Source organism: Gobio gobio (assembly GCF_949357685.1).
Source record: "Gobio gobio genome assembly, chromosome: 20".
NCBI classification, from domain to species: Eukaryota; Metazoa; Chordata; class Actinopteri; order Cypriniformes; family Gobionidae; genus Gobio; species Gobio gobio.
Window position 1 is genome coordinate 45,781,404 of NC_137113.1, and position 17,377 is coordinate 45,798,780.

At 36.4% G+C, this 17,377-nt stretch overlaps 1 protein-coding gene and 1 long non-coding RNA gene across 2 annotated transcripts in view; both read right to left on the reverse strand.

Moving 5' to 3' along the window:
- Positions 1-17,377, reverse strand: part of LOC307117027 — a 527,365-nt gene that overhangs the window by 266,174 nt on the left and 243,814 nt on the right. The gene's annotated exons all lie outside the window — the stretch shown is intronic.
- The window catches only part of arhgap22b (Rho GTPase activating protein 22b), a gene marked incomplete at both ends in the record, with an annotated part of 50,131 nt that overhangs the window by 4,683 nt on the left and 28,071 nt on the right, over positions 1-17,377 (reverse strand). The window contains 5 exons of the mRNA XM_079801656.1: positions 210-331; positions 415-488; positions 3,630-3,762; positions 3,843-4,050; positions 7,692-7,814. Coding sequence (XP_079657782.1) covers positions 210-331; positions 415-488; positions 3,630-3,762; positions 3,843-4,050; positions 7,692-7,814 — 660 coding nt within the window. The remainder of the gene's footprint in view (positions 1-209; positions 332-414; positions 489-3,629; positions 3,763-3,842; positions 4,051-7,691; positions 7,815-17,377) is intronic.

Sequence of the window (17,377 nt, forward strand, 5' to 3'; positions counted from 1 at the left end):
CTCAATAAAAAAAAAAAAGACCCATATGACTGGTTTTGTGGTCCAGGGTCACACATGTGTATGGTATATACATGCTCAAATATTTTGTAGCGCATCTTATATTTGCATTCATGCCATAAATATAAGCTACGCTTTAGGCACAGCTGGTGTCCAGTTTTGAAGTGTCTTGTTTTACAAACGAATTGGTTTGATATTCGATAAGAGCTTACCTTCCATAATAGTTACTGGATCCTCCATTTTAGGACGAAGGATATTTGGTCCAAACACGGTGGCCAAGTTCTGCACACCCATTTTGTTTTCACTTGAGTGAGACTGCACCTCATCCAGAAATCTATAAAATTGGAGTTCACTTTGAGCACTGAACCATGAAAACGACTGACAAGAATGTGTCTGAAATGATTATGTTGGACTTACTTGCATATATATTTCAGAAGGTTGTAATTGGCAGCTGGAAGCGTCGTCACTAGCTTCCCTAATTCTTGTATTCCCTGTGGAAACACATGAAATCACTGAAGCTACCGCAGCATCTTAAGGTTTGAAATCAAGTGAAAATATGATGTTTTTCCATATTTAATGACAATGACGCTTTTCTAAAAATCAACTCTGATTATGTGTATAATTACATTTGGACTTGAGCGTCACGCATCTTCTGAATCTGTGCATCGCATCATGTCAGCTGTGAAATATGTGGGAGGAATATTGGCTAGCAAACCGCATACTGACTGTAACAGCTTTCTGTTTTATGAGCACACAAACATACTTTTTGACACCATAACTGCAGAAATATTTGGCATCAATACCAGCAAACGGCTCAATACAAAACAAATTCTATAAGCAACAGGTCAGGGCAGCTTTATTCATTCATACGGTCATTCATTAAGCTTCTTCCAACATAGCAGCTGCGTTCATATTCAACAGATGTGTTAGATTATAATGATCAAAGTATTTTTTTCTTATTTTTCATTTATGGAAATCTTATCAGTAAGTGTTTCACTACTAGCATTTGATTCCAAACTAAGTATCTAACTGAATGTTAACCATTCAAGTTTGATGTTTGCAACCCTCAATATTTTATTATAAAATGATTTTATACATTATTCATAGACATCTAGCAATGTTTATGAAAATAACAACCACATGTTTAAACATATCCCGGGTTAAACACCTCATTCCACTCACCATTTGTGGGAAAAGACACATTTGGATCATGTAAGTGTTTTCAGATACGTCCAAATATTGTTCCTTTATTTTCACTTCTCTACATTTTAGGGATGCACAGATATGAAAATTTTGGCCGATACTGATATTTCTTTATATTTGAAAGCCGATAGCCAATATATGATATAACTTTAATATATCGGCCAAATTTTCAGATAACATTAAATATGAATATATATTGGCCGATACCGATATGGTTCCCTCCACTAATATTGGCACTCCTGGTAAATATTAGCAAAGGCGGCTGTGAAAATAAATCTGCATTGTTTATTCTTTTGATTTTTAAATATCACAAAATTCTAACTTTTTATTGAAGTAAAACAATTGAAAGTGGGGGAAACTCCCATTATGAAATGCATGTTTTTCTCCAATGCATGTTGGCTACAATTATTGGCACCTCTAGAATTTATTATGAGTAAAAAGTATATTCTCATTTATATTTACGTTTATTTTTAGCACACCAGTATGACTATGAGCATCTAGTCAGTGAGTCGAATCATGATTCGGAGTGCGTGTCAAACCGCCAAACAGAGGTGGACAGTAACTAAGTACATTTACTTGAGTACTGTACTTAAGTACACTTTTTGAGTATCTGTACTTTACTTGAGTAGTATTTTTTAGGGAAACTTCGACTTTAACTTCACTACATTTGAATGACAAATATCGTACTTTTTACTCCACTACATTTATTCCAAGGTCCTCGAAGGTCATTTCTGTAGCAGCTTTGCAAGTCAGTGGATGATTTTTTTTCTTCTTTAAAAGTTTTTTTTGTTTGTTTTGCAGACAGCCTATCAGTTAATAATTTCAGTTTCAGTTTATAGCAAAATGGAAGAAGACGGTTCCTCGGCACAGTGTGTGCACCCATGGCCATATTAGAAAGTAAGTTTCAGTTTTCTGAAAAGATTAAAGATTAGTTTCGTTGGCATACACTTGATGAATTTCTCATAAAATGTTCAAAAATGTAAATGTCTGGGAGAAAGAGAAGCATAGACATATGGATGAATCTGAAAAAGCATGATGAAGGAGTTCAGTTCAGTCTGTTTTTTGATGCCAGAGCACGAGTACTGAATAGAGTTTTCTTTTGTGTTTTTTTCGCACTTAAACAGACCAATTCATTTTGGAAAGTATTCATGTAAATAAAGTTGATTATGTCTTAAGTGAACGTAAACAGTTGGGGGAATATTGAATGTGTGTATCAGTGTATAGGATTTGTGCATTCTGCCTTAAAGTGACAGCAGCTTTGTAACTTTTATACAAGTATAAAATAAATGCAAAATAATGCATTGACATAAAGGAAATTTACTTTTGATACTTAAGTACTTTTATAAACAAGTACTTCTGTACTTTTACTTAAGTAAAAATAGTTTTTACAACTTTCACTTGTAACGGAGTAATATTTGACCAGTGGTACTTTTACTTTTACTCGAGTAATGGAGTTGTGTACTTTGTCCACCTCTACCACCAAACTGCTGAAATCAGGTGACTTTGGCGATCCAAACCGCTGAATCGACTCACTGATTCATAACGCTTCGAAGCTTCATGATGCTGTGTTTTGAAATCGTCATCACTATAAAAGTCGTTATTTAGGGGTTTTTTTGCGCACAAAAACTATTCTCATCGATTCATAAAGTTATTGTAGAACCACTGTAGTGAGATGGACTTTGTAACAACGTCTTTAGTAGCTTTTAAGGGTCTTGAGAGTGAACCGTGCATTGTGCCAATGGAGGCCTTTCAGAGTCATCAGATTTCAACTAAAATATCTTCATTTGTGTTCCGAAGATGAATGGAGGTCTTACGGGTGTCAAACGACATGAGGGTAAGTAATTAATGACAGAATTTTCATTTTTGGGTGAACTAACCCTTTAATAAAGCCTGAACCTCGTCGTCGGTCCATCTGTTGAATTTTTTAAACTCCATTGTTGATTCGAATAGCAAACGACTCTTACTGCACGCACCGCAACTGACTTTTAGGTTGAAATAAAATGCTGCATGAGCTCAACCAATCAGCATGTTCAGCGCACAAGTCCCACCCCCGAAAGTTCCTGAACTTTGAAAAAGTACTACCTCACGAGCAGGGCAGTTTTGAGGGGGAAATCTTTACCCAGAACTTTATTTATACCCCGGTTCCTGCGGTCGAAACACACTGAGTACCACCCCAAAGTCTCTAGTTCCTTGGGAAAGTTCCCGCCGTGGAAATGCGGCTATAATGAGATTTTCCCGCCACTTTCAATTGTTTTACTTCAATGAAAGGTTAGAATTTTTTCAATGAAAGATCAAAAGGATAAACAATGCAGATTTATTTTCACTGCCTTTGCTCATATTTAACAAGGGTGCTAATATTAGTGGAGGACACTATATCGTCCATCCCTTCTACATGTCATATATATGTTCGATATTATGCAGGCACTAACCTCCTCCTCATCTTTGGCCAGGAGCTGAGCACAAGTGAGGAAATCCTCATACTTGCAGAAGGGAACGACTGGCTCGGGCAGCTCCCTGAGATACAGCTTCAGCAGGGAAGCCACAGTGTGGACATCTGTGTTACTACAAAGGGCAATTATAGGGTTAGTACCAACAGTTGGAGACAGTTTATTGGTTCTATGTCTTGGAGTAGTTGGTGGTACCTGTCAAACTGAGGTTTATCTCCACAGTCAAAGGCCTCCTGAAGGTCCTTGACGAGGTTGGCTTGTCCTGGCATCCGGAACAGGCCTTCTTCATCAAGCCCCTGTTCCCTAATGAAATCCACACACTGCTCAACCAAGAGAGGGGCGAGACGGGGACCAAACTTCCTTTCATACTGTACGGTGTCCTCCAAACGCTGCCCAAATATGCCTGTAGAGATGAATCAGTTCTTTTCTTGCACATCAGCAGTCAAAACGAATAACACTTCTAACAAAAACGTACCATGGTATTTACTCGACACTCTTAAAAAGGTTATTCGTTGGTATCAATGGCTCCATGAAGAACCTTTAGCATCCATGGAACTCTTTAGATTAGTAAATGTTCTTCCCACAAAAAAAAAAAAATATTTTAAGAACGGTTCACTGAAAGGTTCTTTGGGGAAGCTTTCAATTGCACAATCCTTTTCCAATGCACAAAATATTCTTCATAGTGGAAAAAAGTTTTTAAAGGGTTAGTTCACCCAAAAATGAAAATTCTGTCATTAATTACTTACCCTCATGTCGTTCGACACCCGTCAGACCTCCTTTGATCTTCGGAACACAAATGAAGATATTTTAGTTGAAATCTGATGGCTCTGAAAGGCCTCCATTGGCACAATGGCACGGTTCACTCTCAAGACCCTTAAAAGGTGCTAAAGACGTCGTTACAAAGTCCATCTCACTACAGTGGTTCTACAATAACTTTATGAATCGGCGAGAATAGTTTTTGTGCGCAAGAAAACCCAAAATAACGACTTTTATAGTGATGACGATTTCAAAACACGGAATCATGAAGCTTCGAAGCGTTCTGAATCAGTGAGTCGATTCATGATTCGGATTGCGTGTCAAACCCCCAAACTGCTGAAATTTGGCGATTCAAACTGCTGATTCGACTCACTGATTCATAACGCTTCGAAGCTTCATGAGGCCGTGTTTTGAAATCGTCATCACTATATAAGTCGTTATTTAGGGTTTTTTTGCACACAAAAACTATTCTCGCCGATTCATAAAGTTATTTTAGAACCACTGTAGTGAGATGGACTTTGTAACGACGTCTTTAGTACCTTTTATGGGTCTTGAGAGTGTAAAGTGCATTGTGCCAATGGAGGCCTTTCAGAGCCATCAGATTTCAACTAAAATATCTTCATTTGTGTTCCGAAGATGAACGGAGGTCTTACGGGTGTTGAACGACATGAGGGTAAGTAATTAATGACAGAATTTTCATTTTTGGGTGAACTAACCCTTTAAGGCACAATATGTAATTTTTCGCCACTAGAGGTCACTTATACAAAACAAAGGCAAAACAAACGCCTTGATTTCGCGGAATCATGGGAGTTGTCATCTTCACCTCTACAGCCGGTGGAAAAGAATCCAATGGGACTCTGGCAGAATCATATTCATGGACGAGCTAATGTATTATAGATTTATTGACATTACTGTAGTATGAAGCAGGGCGGGGCTGAAAGCCGTTGGAGCGGAACGAGGCAGCTTGCGCGATTGCTAATGAGAGACGAGCGCGACACATGGCTCGAGAGCTTTTATTATATCACAGACGAGCACTTCTACTCATGCGTATGTGGGGGAACGCAGCGCTGTTTATCATATTACACACATTTGAGTCTGTTAAAGTTATGTTATAATGCTACTATAGTGAGCTAGATCATATTAGGCATGGTAAAACATGGTACTCGCTGTAAATCAACAACACTGGATTTAAAGACTAACTGTGTTGAGCTGGAGAACAATTATTAGTTTCTGTCCATGAATGATCCAAACAGTTGCCCACTTGTCTAATAAAACACATCATTTATTAAAGCGGCTTTGGTGTTTCCAAATCGAGGGTAACGCGGGTATGATGTCATTGTTAGGCGACGCAGGGACACGGTCCACGCTTATGTATTAAATTGCTTATGTCTCTGGATTTAAACATTCTTGGAGACATTTGGGATAATGTAAGTACACAAGTCAACAAAATATATAACATTGCTCTAGTGGTTTTTGGATATTTTAATCCAAAAATCTTACATACTGTGCCTTTAAGAAAAATGGTTCATTTAAGAGCTTTTGGGGAACCTAAAATAACTATTCTGTGGTATCACTACACTAAAACTTCAACAATATTATTGATCTGACTGTACTGGCGCTGTTGTATGAAAACTGAACTGAGCTGGACGATAACATTTTTTGCAGAACTGCTTTAGATGAAATGAACTAATTTAATAATTGATGATTTTTACAACGGAACTGAATCAACAGTGAACTGACTTCTGCTGAACAACAGCTGAAATGCATAATTTCATCACTGTAAAGCTGCTTTGAAACAATCTGTATAAAGCGCTAGCTATATAAATAAAGGTGACTTGACATGACATTTATTTTTAAGAGTGTAAGGTAATCATGTAATACCTACTGTAGTATCACCATTGTATAACGGAGAGAAAACCTGGTAGCAACATTATCCGTCGGCCTAGATGGATTTTTCAACAGCAAACCCAGATATTGGCAACTAAAGGAGTTAATGCACTGATATATGTGAAGTGTGACGATAGCTAAGCTTGATTAATCATGATTAATCGCATCCAAAATAAAAGTTTGTCTACAAAATATGTGTGTACTGTGTATAATTATTATTTTATATATTATATTTAAATGCACACACACATGTAGCCTATATTTATATATATAATTTATATATAAATATAAATGGTTGATAAATAAATATTTTTTTTCTTAAATATATTCATGCATGTGTGTATATATGTATATATATATATATATATATATATATATAATAATTGTACACACACATGTATTATGTAAACACAAACTTTTATCGCGATTAATCGTTTGACAACACAAATTTTTACACCTTAAAAAAAATTAACATTTTTTCACTAATATTTACTTGAAATTCACAACAAATTGTATATATTTGATTGTATGTTTAATCATACTACCAAAACATTATAGTACCAAAATCAGTTTGTGGTAACTGATCACGTGACTTTGTTCATGCCGTTTCACTCTTACCACACCTGCAGTTTTCGGACTGACAGCTTTACTCCAAACGACAGTACAGCAGCGGGAAGATTGGGACAATGAGATTGGGCATCGAAGCGAGACAATGGGCATCGAAATATTTCAAAGAACGCGAAGTAGAAAGAAACTCTCGTTTTTCACGTATATATTCTCTTTCCATCGATGTCCTGTCAGCGCATCCGGGTTCTCATAGGTAATCTTGTTTGTGGTAGAAAGGCGCGTGAACTATTGATGCGTTTCAACCGTACTAACGACAGAAAGACCAAACAGAAATAATGTTTTGAGGAATATATAGTCCACAAGCTTGTCTTAAGTTTAATCATATCGGTCCAAACTAAATTTAAAAGCACGGTCTTTAAAAATCCAGTTAATCTTGGCGTCAGTTTGGTTACTGTACGTCAAAAGATAACATTGCCATGCTGTTCAGCTTTTTACTGTTCAAGCTGCTAATGGAAGTAGAGACTCGTTGCCATATTGTCTCTAACTGAGAGCAGATATCTTGGACTTGCTTACATTACTTGTTTGAACTTTCTATTAATAACAGGGCCTTTGTAATTTAATCTCTGGATAGTGAGGCATCCTCTGCTCGGTGATATTTTTGTGAGCTTAGACCATGTCTAACACTCATAGCCTATCATGTGAACTTACAAGAAATATCCAATTTCAGAGATAAGTTAATCACAAGGGGTTTTCTAACCAGCTATAGGCTACAGTATGTTATAAGTGTGTGTGGCTTGTCATGGTAGCTGTGCTTGTGGTCCACCTGGTATTTACCTCCTCCAAATGGAGCCCAAATGACCCGTCTGATGGCCTTCACCCAATCGTCCATGTCACTCTGGGAGTTGGCCATGAGCAGAAAAGACTCATGGCTCATCGCAGTCTTGTCTTTCTCTCCAGCTGAGACAGAAATAAAGAGAGGCAATCTGTGAGATGATTGATGGTGTTACCTGTTTTTCACCACTACATAACAGTTTATTACTCAAAGATGCATATCTCCCTATGTCTTAATTATGGAAGCTGGTTTCCGGCACAGAAAAAAAAAAAAAAAAGGTAATTCTGAATTTTCCTCTCACAAATTTATTTTTCACGCATTTGCAATTTTTCATCTCGCAAGTTTATTTTTTGTCAGAATTGTGTGATATAAAGTCGCAATTGTGAGATATAAAGTCAGAATTGTGAGATATAAAGTCAGAATTGTGAGATATAAAGTCAGAATTGTGAGATATTAAGTCAGAATTGTGAGATATTAAGTCAGAATTGTGAGATATTAAGTCAGAATTGTGAGATATAAAGTCAGAATTGTGAGATATAAAGTCAGAATTGTGAGATATAAAGTCAGAATTGCGAGATATAAAGTCAGAATTGCGAGATATAAAGTCAGAATTGCGAGATATTAAGTCAGAATTGTGAGATATTAAGTCAGAATTGTGAGATATTAAGTCAGAATTGTGAGATATTAAGTCAGAATTGTGTGATATTAAGTCAGAATTGTGAGATATTAAGTCAGAATTGTGAGATATTAAGTCAGAATTGTGAGATATTAAGTCAATATTGTGAGATATAAAGTCAGAATTGTGTGATATAAAGTCAGAATTGTAAGATATTAAGTCAGAATTGTGTGATATAAAGTCTGAATTGTGAGATATTAAGTCAGAATTGTAAGATATTAAGTCAGAATTGTGAGATATAAAGTCAGAATTGTGAGATATAAAGTCAGAATTGCGAGATATAAAGTCAGAATTGCGAGATATAAAGTCAGAATTGCGAGATATTAAGTCAGAATTGTGAGATATTAAGTCAGAATTGTGAGATATTAAGTCAGAATTGTGAGATATTAAGTCAGAATTGTGTGATATTAAGTCAGAATTGTGAGATATTAAGTCAGAATTGTGAGATATTAAGTCAGAATTGTGAGATATTAAGTCAATATTGTGAGATATAAAGTCAGAATTGTGTGATATAAAGTCAGAATTGTAAGATATTAAGTCAGAATTGTGTGATATAAAGTCTGAATTGTGAGATATTAAGTCAGAATTGTAAGATATAAAGTCAGAATTGCGAGATATAAAGTCAGAATTGCGAGATATTAAGTCAGAATTGTGAGATATTAAGTCAGAATTGTGAGATATTAAGTCAGAATTGTGAGATATTAAGTCAGAATTGTGTGATATTAAGTCAGAATTGTGAGATATTAAGTCAGAATTGTGTGATATAAAGTCAGAATTGTGAGATATTAAGTCAGAATTGTGAGATATTAAGTCAGAATTGTGTGATATAAAGTCAGAATTGTAAGATATTAAGTCAGAATTGTGTGATATAAAGTCTGAATTGTGAGATATTAAGTCAGAATTGTAAGATATTAAGTCAGAATTGTGTGATATAAAGTCTGAATTGTGAGATATTAAGTCAGAATTGTGTGATATAAAGTCAGAATTGTAAGATATTAAGTCAGAATTGTGTGATATAAAGTCTGAATTGTGAGATATTAAGTCAGAATTGTGAGATATTAAGTCAGTATTGTGAGATATTAAGTCAGAATTGTGAGATATTAAGTCAGAATTGTGAGATATTAAGTCAGAATTGTAAGATATTAAGTCAGAATTGTGTGATATAAAGTCAGAATTGTGTGATATAAAGTCAGAATTGTAAGATATTAAGTCAGAATTGTGTGATATAAAGTCTGAATTGTGAGATATTAAGTCAGAATTGTGAGATATTAAGTCAGTATTGTGAGATATTAAGTCAGAATTGTGAGATATTAAGTCAGAATTGTGTGATATTAAGTCAGAATTGTGTGATATAAAGTCAGAATTGTAAGATATTAAGTCAGAATTGTGAGATATTAAGTCAGTGTTGTGAGATATTAAGTCTGAATTGTGAGATATTAAGTCAGTATTGTGAGATATTAAGTCAGAATTGTGAGATATTAAGTCAGAATTGTGTGATATTAAGTCAGAATTGTGTGATATAAAGTCAGAATTGTAAGATATTAAGTCAGAATTGTGAGATATTAAGTCAGAATTGTGTGATATAAAGTCAGAATTGTAAGATATTAAGTCAGAATTGTGTGATATAAAGTCAGAATTGTGAGATATTAAGTTGCAATTGCGAGTTATAAAGTCAGAATTGTGAGAAAAATAGTCGCAAAATGTAAAGTACACTGTAAAAAAAAAACATTTAAAAAGTAAGTTACCTGGTTGCCTTAATTTTGAGTTCATTGAAATTATAAGTTTGAGTTAATACAATGAACGTTTTTGAGAATCGACATCATCCTTTATTAAAATATTATTAAAAGATTTTGTAAACATATTGCGTAATTGTGTTTTATTTGTAATAATGCAGTGAAACTTGTGAAATTTCATGATTTATCAAATTTGTTTAATTTATGTGGTTCAGAGATACAATAATATGTTTCTGTGTTGCCATTTATTAAACCAATTTCCTTCATTGTATTAACTCAAATTTTTTAATTTCAATGAACTCAAAATTTTAAGGCAACCAGGTCATTTACTTTTTAAAGTTTTTACAGTGTATAAAGTCCAATTCTGAGGGTAATAAAGACTTTTTTTTTTTTGCAATTGCGAGTTTATATCGCGCAAGTCTGACTTTATAACTCACAGTTCAGACTATATCTCGTAATTTTGACTTTATATCTCACAATTGTGAAAAAAAGGTAATTTTGTTATGTATCTTTTATAAGTAAATGTCATGCCAAGATATAGTTCAGGAGTCCACACTGGGGTTCACTCTATCCGGCCTTCATTGGCATGAGCAGCTGAACACTTCACAAATCACAATAACTTAGAGCAGACCTAGAAAGAAAGAGCCAAAGTAATTCCCATTAGGTCTGCAACAGTAAAGGATAAAACATAGAACAGCCTTCATAATGACTTCAGTTTAAAGCTTAACAATGATAAAGGCAAAACAAGCAGCTCTGAACAGCCAATATTCTTCCGGCCAGATACAATGACTGGAGGAATAAGTAATGAGACGATAAGTGTTCACAGCAGACTCGACCGAACTGGCAAAACAAAGTACTGATGCAATTAAGATAAATAAGACAATCGGACCCAGCGAGACATCTGAGGCTAGCGCTCTCACGCGGAGTGGAAGCCGACCTGGAGGCATAATGAAGACCCCTCATTTCTCACCATGGTGTGGCATTTTGTTTAGCATTCATGGGAGGGAAAAGAAAATGGGCTTGCGGCGAAAGTATCCAACAGTTATTTGATTAAGTGAATTCTGGGGACTTTATTTAAGCTGAGACTATCCTCACCCATTGCACTTTGGTGAATATATCACTATCTTTTTTAATTATTGGTATCTGATAATAGAAGGGCTTATTTTTCACAATTCAAACAATTCTAACCTTTTCTATACACACATGATTTGTGCAAATCCGTGTTTTTATTTGAGGTGGCGGGTGGTTATATGATCTGAAAAGAACTGGCTGCTCTTTTTTTGTGTATATATTTTTGCCTTTCCATAAGCACCACCTACTGTCAGAGAGCGAATTTGCATTTTCATTCAGCCCATATGCCAATTTTGTTCAGACCAATTATTTGTAACATACATACATGTATTAGATTGAAATGTGAGGTTTGACATTTTACAAAAGGTTTTTTTTTTTGTCAAAACTATTATTTGAACTGTAAAGTTGTTCAAATCACGTTTTTACTATCATTTTACAGTTTAGGATATTACCATAGACATTGGTGTTGGTTTAAATGTACATTGCAACCTAAACAACATGTCGTTCTGTTCTAATATCAGAATTTCCTGAAACTGCTGATTCCAAGAAACCTTTTGCCACCTTTTTCGCAGTCCAGAGTTGCAGGTATGTGTATACACAGTTACAAAAATACTAAAAAGTTATTCATCTTCTTATTAGGAATGCACGATATATTGGCCACAATATCGGCATCGGCTGATATATGTTCATTTTTAATGTTTACGTTATCGGCCTGAAAAGAAAATTTGGCTGATATATTAAAGCCGATAAACAATGTATGATTTCCTTCAGCTAAGACACTTCAGATGCACACTGTACGCCAATATGGTTTTGAATTGCTTGAAATATGATCACTTCAAAAAGGTAAATACAGTTCAATACAACATGTGCAGCACAAGTCTTGTCATATAGACTACATCAAATTATAATCAGAGCATCATAATTGTGTGTTTGGGACATGGCTTTATAATGGTAAGACTTTTGTTTTTGTAATCAGACTCTCAAAAATGATATGCAAATTTTGATTTAGATTTATCGGCTTTATCAGCTTCAAAATATAAATACTTATCGGTTACCGGTATCGGCCAAAAATTTCTTATCAGTGCATCCCTACTTCTCTTACCATAAGTACATTTTTTTCAATATCTGATTTTATTTTTTACTTGTCAACTTGAAAATGAAGTTCAAAAGAGTATAGGATTTACAATTTCGGACAGCATTTTGATTATCTGCCTTACTATTTCAAGAACTATTTCTATATTTTTGCATCCCTAATGCAACTGTTCTGTACGAAAATAACAAATCATCATGACCCAGCATTTCTAGCTCTTTGTATATTTTTGTATTGACTTGGGCTGCCCCTTAATAGCCGACGAGAAGAGGCTTAGTCGACCAAGATTTTATTAGTCGGTTAGTCGCAGAAAAAAAAACTCAACAGGAAGTGGCGAAATCATGCAGGAAATCCAAACGTTTGCCTATCATCCATCGACCTCAAATAGGGCTTATCATCTGAAACATATAAGTAGCAACTTTACATGGCAGCTTGCTGTAGCGTTAACCCAGATGAATGTGCGCTATTATTAGGTGCATATCCATGTGTTTGTAATGACCAATCACAAACCGGCTTATCCACCTGGCGCGCTATTGGCGGGTTTAACACAATGACGGATAGAGAAGCGATGGTTCGTTGGTCTGATTGGTTGAAGGACTATCCATTTGCGTACAGAGTCATTTGAACTATGCCCGTTGATCACGCCTCTTGTGCAGTAGAAAACACAGAGCAGACTCCTCAGACCAATGTTCAATCTTAAAAGATTGAGCTTGGTCTGGTGATAGCCAGACAAGAAGGCAGCTGAAGTATAGCGTGATTTACTGCATGACATGGAGGCACCGGCACGATCGCTTGCATTTTTTTCAACTTAAAATACACAATAACAACAGCACAAAAGGGTGCATGTATAGGCGCATTCACTGCGGAGATGACGAGTCAGCATCATCAACCTCATCATTGTAGCCGACACTGATTCAGAAAACACTAGTTTATTAATAAACAGTTAAATTGTCTCATTGCTATTTTTTCCAACACATTCATAATCATTACTTTTGCCCGTGCTTTGCGGCAAGCTTTGTGTGCGCTTGAGTGCGAGGTATATATTCCGCCCCTAGTATTTAAGTCATTTAAAGGTGATTTCTAATGCTATTTCATGCATTCTGACTCATTTACACTGTTTAAGAGTTGATTCTCATTTCTCATGCTAAACATGGCCAACGTTTCAAAAAACGATTTGGACATATGACAGAGTATTTCTGTTCCAAAAACACTCCTTCAGGATTCGAATACATTTCAGAAAGTTTTTTTCCAAGTATGGCCCTGTATGACGTTCTAAAGGGCGGAATTCCTTGTATGGGTACTTCTCCCAGATGAACACACACACACACACACACACACACACACACACACACACACACACACACACACACACACACACACACACACACACACACACACACACAAACACACACGATCAAGAATCAACCAGAGCAAGAGTGTGCCCATCAACGAGCTTCGTTGGAGTTACAGAAGTCGTTGGCAGCGCTGTCATTTTGTTTTTAGACCACACAATCAACAATGTCACTAAAGAAGTGTGTTTCTGGTTGTGAGGGAAAGATAACCTTGTTCAGCTTCCCAAATAACCCAGCGTTAAGGGAACAGTGGATGCAGTTTGTTCTTTCCGGGGCAGCAACGGAGTTGTGCAAATGTGTGTGTTTGTTCCCCGTGACAAATGTTTTCTAAACAAGGCCCAGTTCTATGCTGGGTTTGCAAATCGTTTGAAACTGAAAGATGGAGTGGTCCAAGCGATAAAAGATCACGGTCATGAGTGGAAACCGCGGGCGGTGAGTGAAACTGCATCAAATGTGTGTGTTTTGTTGGCAATCGGCGCGTTAGTGCATATAATGTGAAAAACACAAACGTATAGTGAATCGAAAGTTATCCAAGGATAATGCGATGATGTAGTTTGGAAATGTGTGTGTGTGTGTGTGTGCTCGTGACTCTTTAGCTCCGCCCACTGCACGCCTCCATGAGCTCGGCTGTTTTTGGAAAGAGTCGGTATAGCTATATCTGATAAAACTAAAGACTCTTCTGAGATATGAAGGATCTGATACTACTCTATAGATACTCAAGATTAGCATGAGATTGGCAGAAACTGTGTGTGTTATGTACCTTTTAATATAAACATGATTAGTCGACTAATGGCTTAAATGAACGATTACTGGTCAGGGGCAGCTCTAGTATTGACCCATACTCCATCAATGCTGTAACAGTATTTTAAAGAAAATGGTGCTATATAAGTGCATGAATAAAGGCATTACCTTGGGGTAGTGGTGGTTTGTGCCTCCGTGGCTTACAGCAGCCCTGCCCCATGATGCACTTGAGGGATTGAGCTTGTATAGAAGACTAATGTTGTGCCATGTCTCTTACTCCAACAGATTGGCCATGAACCCCAACACAGCACATGCAGTTCTCAAACCACACCGAATTCATGCTGCAGAGGTATTGGCTTCAAACCATCAAATCTTCAATAACACGTCCCAGAGTGGATAAGAAAACAAAATCTGGCGCACGCTAGTCCATACAGTACGTCCAGTGAGTAGAAAGTGCTTTTGTTGTCCCAGTTCAACTCAAGCAGCACCACTTCACTTCTGTTTCTCTCATTCCCACTGACTTCTCACGGTAGACTGACAGAAGGAGACGGCCTGCTCTGTTAGTCCTTTCTAAACACCTCACTGCACTTGCGCAAACAAACAGCACACCAGATGCATCAATCTCAGAGGACCTGATACTTGGGGAAATCCTCACTTGCAGATAACTAACTTAATAGCTAAACTTTGTGGAGGCAAGGGTTAGAAGATCCAGCGGCTGCCAGGACCGGGGTCACAATCATTCTCCATGCTTTTGTATTCTGAGTGCCACGCAAACACACACAAGCATGAAAATCTCCCGAATAATGCCAGGCTTTTCCCATTGGTTTAGATCCCATTTTTTTGTAGCACTTGTCATTTTATGCCCCATGCAATGGTGCCATTGTTAGATATTTACTAGATATTTAAAAGCCCCAGAACATCTTGAGTATTTCCGCACAGTATGTTAAAGGTGTTTCTGAATCTCAGTTTTCATAGATTCAGTCTGTGCAGTTGTAAATCACGTCTCCATTGTTTTCGGATCGTATTAATTTTCTGAGTCACAACACAATGCTATTGTTTGTTTTGCATGGAAAAGGTACGATTGTTTGACTCAAAGGAGCTGAAGCATGCTGGTCAGGCGGAGACTGTGGTTAAGGGCTCTTCTCTGGGGAGGAGATGCTCTGTTGACTGATCTGACATGGGAAAGGGCTGTTGGGGGCTGGGGAACTGCTGTGTGTTCGGCGGTTTTATTTATTTTATTCGGTGCATTTCTTGAGCTAACACAGAATTCAGTTATCTAAATGTTTATGGTGCACTTTAGCGGTGAAACATTGAGTTGCTGATGCATCCTGATTCTTGAATATACAAAGATTCATAATCATCATTATTATTATTGAAAAAGCAGTAACACTTTACTTAAAGCCACTTTATTCGATGGTCCACTTTAGACATTCTACTAGCTATAAGTAACTCTGCAGCTACATGTCAACTAGCAGACTGTAGTAGTAGTAGAATAAACTAACCTGTACTTGCAGTTACTTATAGTCAGTATAATGTCTGTAGAAGAGTCATGATCAAAATAAAGTTGTAGCAGATATTAATCATAGTTGCCAAGTCCGCGTATAACACGTGACTTTGGGCTTCTTTTTTTGGCAAGTCGCGTAAAAAAAATCATGTGTTGCGTTTTTTTGGGCTTATTTTAAAAAATGTGGTTGCTTGTTAGGAAAATATGACAAGCAACTTCGTTTCTTTATATGTATGGTCGCTGTTTTGTCCGATACATTGACTGACTCTGTGTTCTTTAGCCAATCAGAGCAATGATACAAGTGCTGTAGTAATCCGTCCTCATACATCCCGCCTCCTTCTCCCCCTCATTGAAGAAAAATCGCGTTCAACGCGCAGGCATGTGACGTTATAAATGCACGCAATGATAGTTAGCAGACGTAAATAGACGTATACATTTTCACAAACAATGCCACCAACAGATGTACAGAGATGGAGAGGAAACAGGGAAGAGAGGCACCTAATTTAATTTTAAAAATATTTTTATAATGTATTTATCATTACAGGCTATAATAATAAAAAAACAAGTATAGGCCTACTAATAATAATTTATTATATTATAAATATGTGGCTATATTGCAGTCCCAATGTGCATACTCTCCATCCTAAATAGTATGTGACATTAGTCATTTTCAATACTATTATTGCTATCGTAGCCAGCCTAGTGAAAAGGGGGGGTCTTTTTTTTCCCCAAAAAGTTGACCTTTTTCACATCATATTTACTACAATGTTGTCAAATTACTAACCAAGATCATGTAACACCTTTTTCAGTCCAAACACACACTGTTATTTTGGCATGGATAGTCAAAACTTCCCCACAAAGTTTAAATCACAAATACATGTGACAGAACTAGAAGCTAACATGTGTTTGTATCATGTTGTGAAACATGAAGTTTTGAAGAAGTCACTAAATTTACATTTGTAGAATCACTAATGTATAATCGGTCAGGAAACAAAGGTGCTTTAATTATTGGGCCTATACTTTGCTGACACCCTAGGTAGTTAGGGGGTTTCGAGGACATGCTCCCCCGAGAAAATTTTGATTTCTCTGATCTACATATGTGCATTTTAAGACGTTTGAAGGCCAAAAAAATTATGAGAAATAGCTTTAAAACTAAGTCAGTGGGCAGTAAATTATTTGTCAATTCCTGCTCTCTCCTCATCTCCATCACTCTTTCTTTTTCTCTCATTCTCCCTGCCCTCTCTTCCCCGCCTAAAGCAGTCAACAAAACATAGGGTCAATTTATATTTAGAATAGTTTTTATTAATCACTTTCTACGATTTTTTAAAAAATTAATTGACAAAATGTACACATTCATTATTAAAGGGGTGGTAAACCACGATTTCACTATTCTAACTTTAGCTAGCGTGTAATGTTGCTGCTTGAGCATAAACAACATCTGCAAAGTTACAACGTTCAAAGTTTAAAGCAAAGGAAGATATTTGCTTTTAAAGAAATCAGTTTCTAAGGACTACAGCAAAC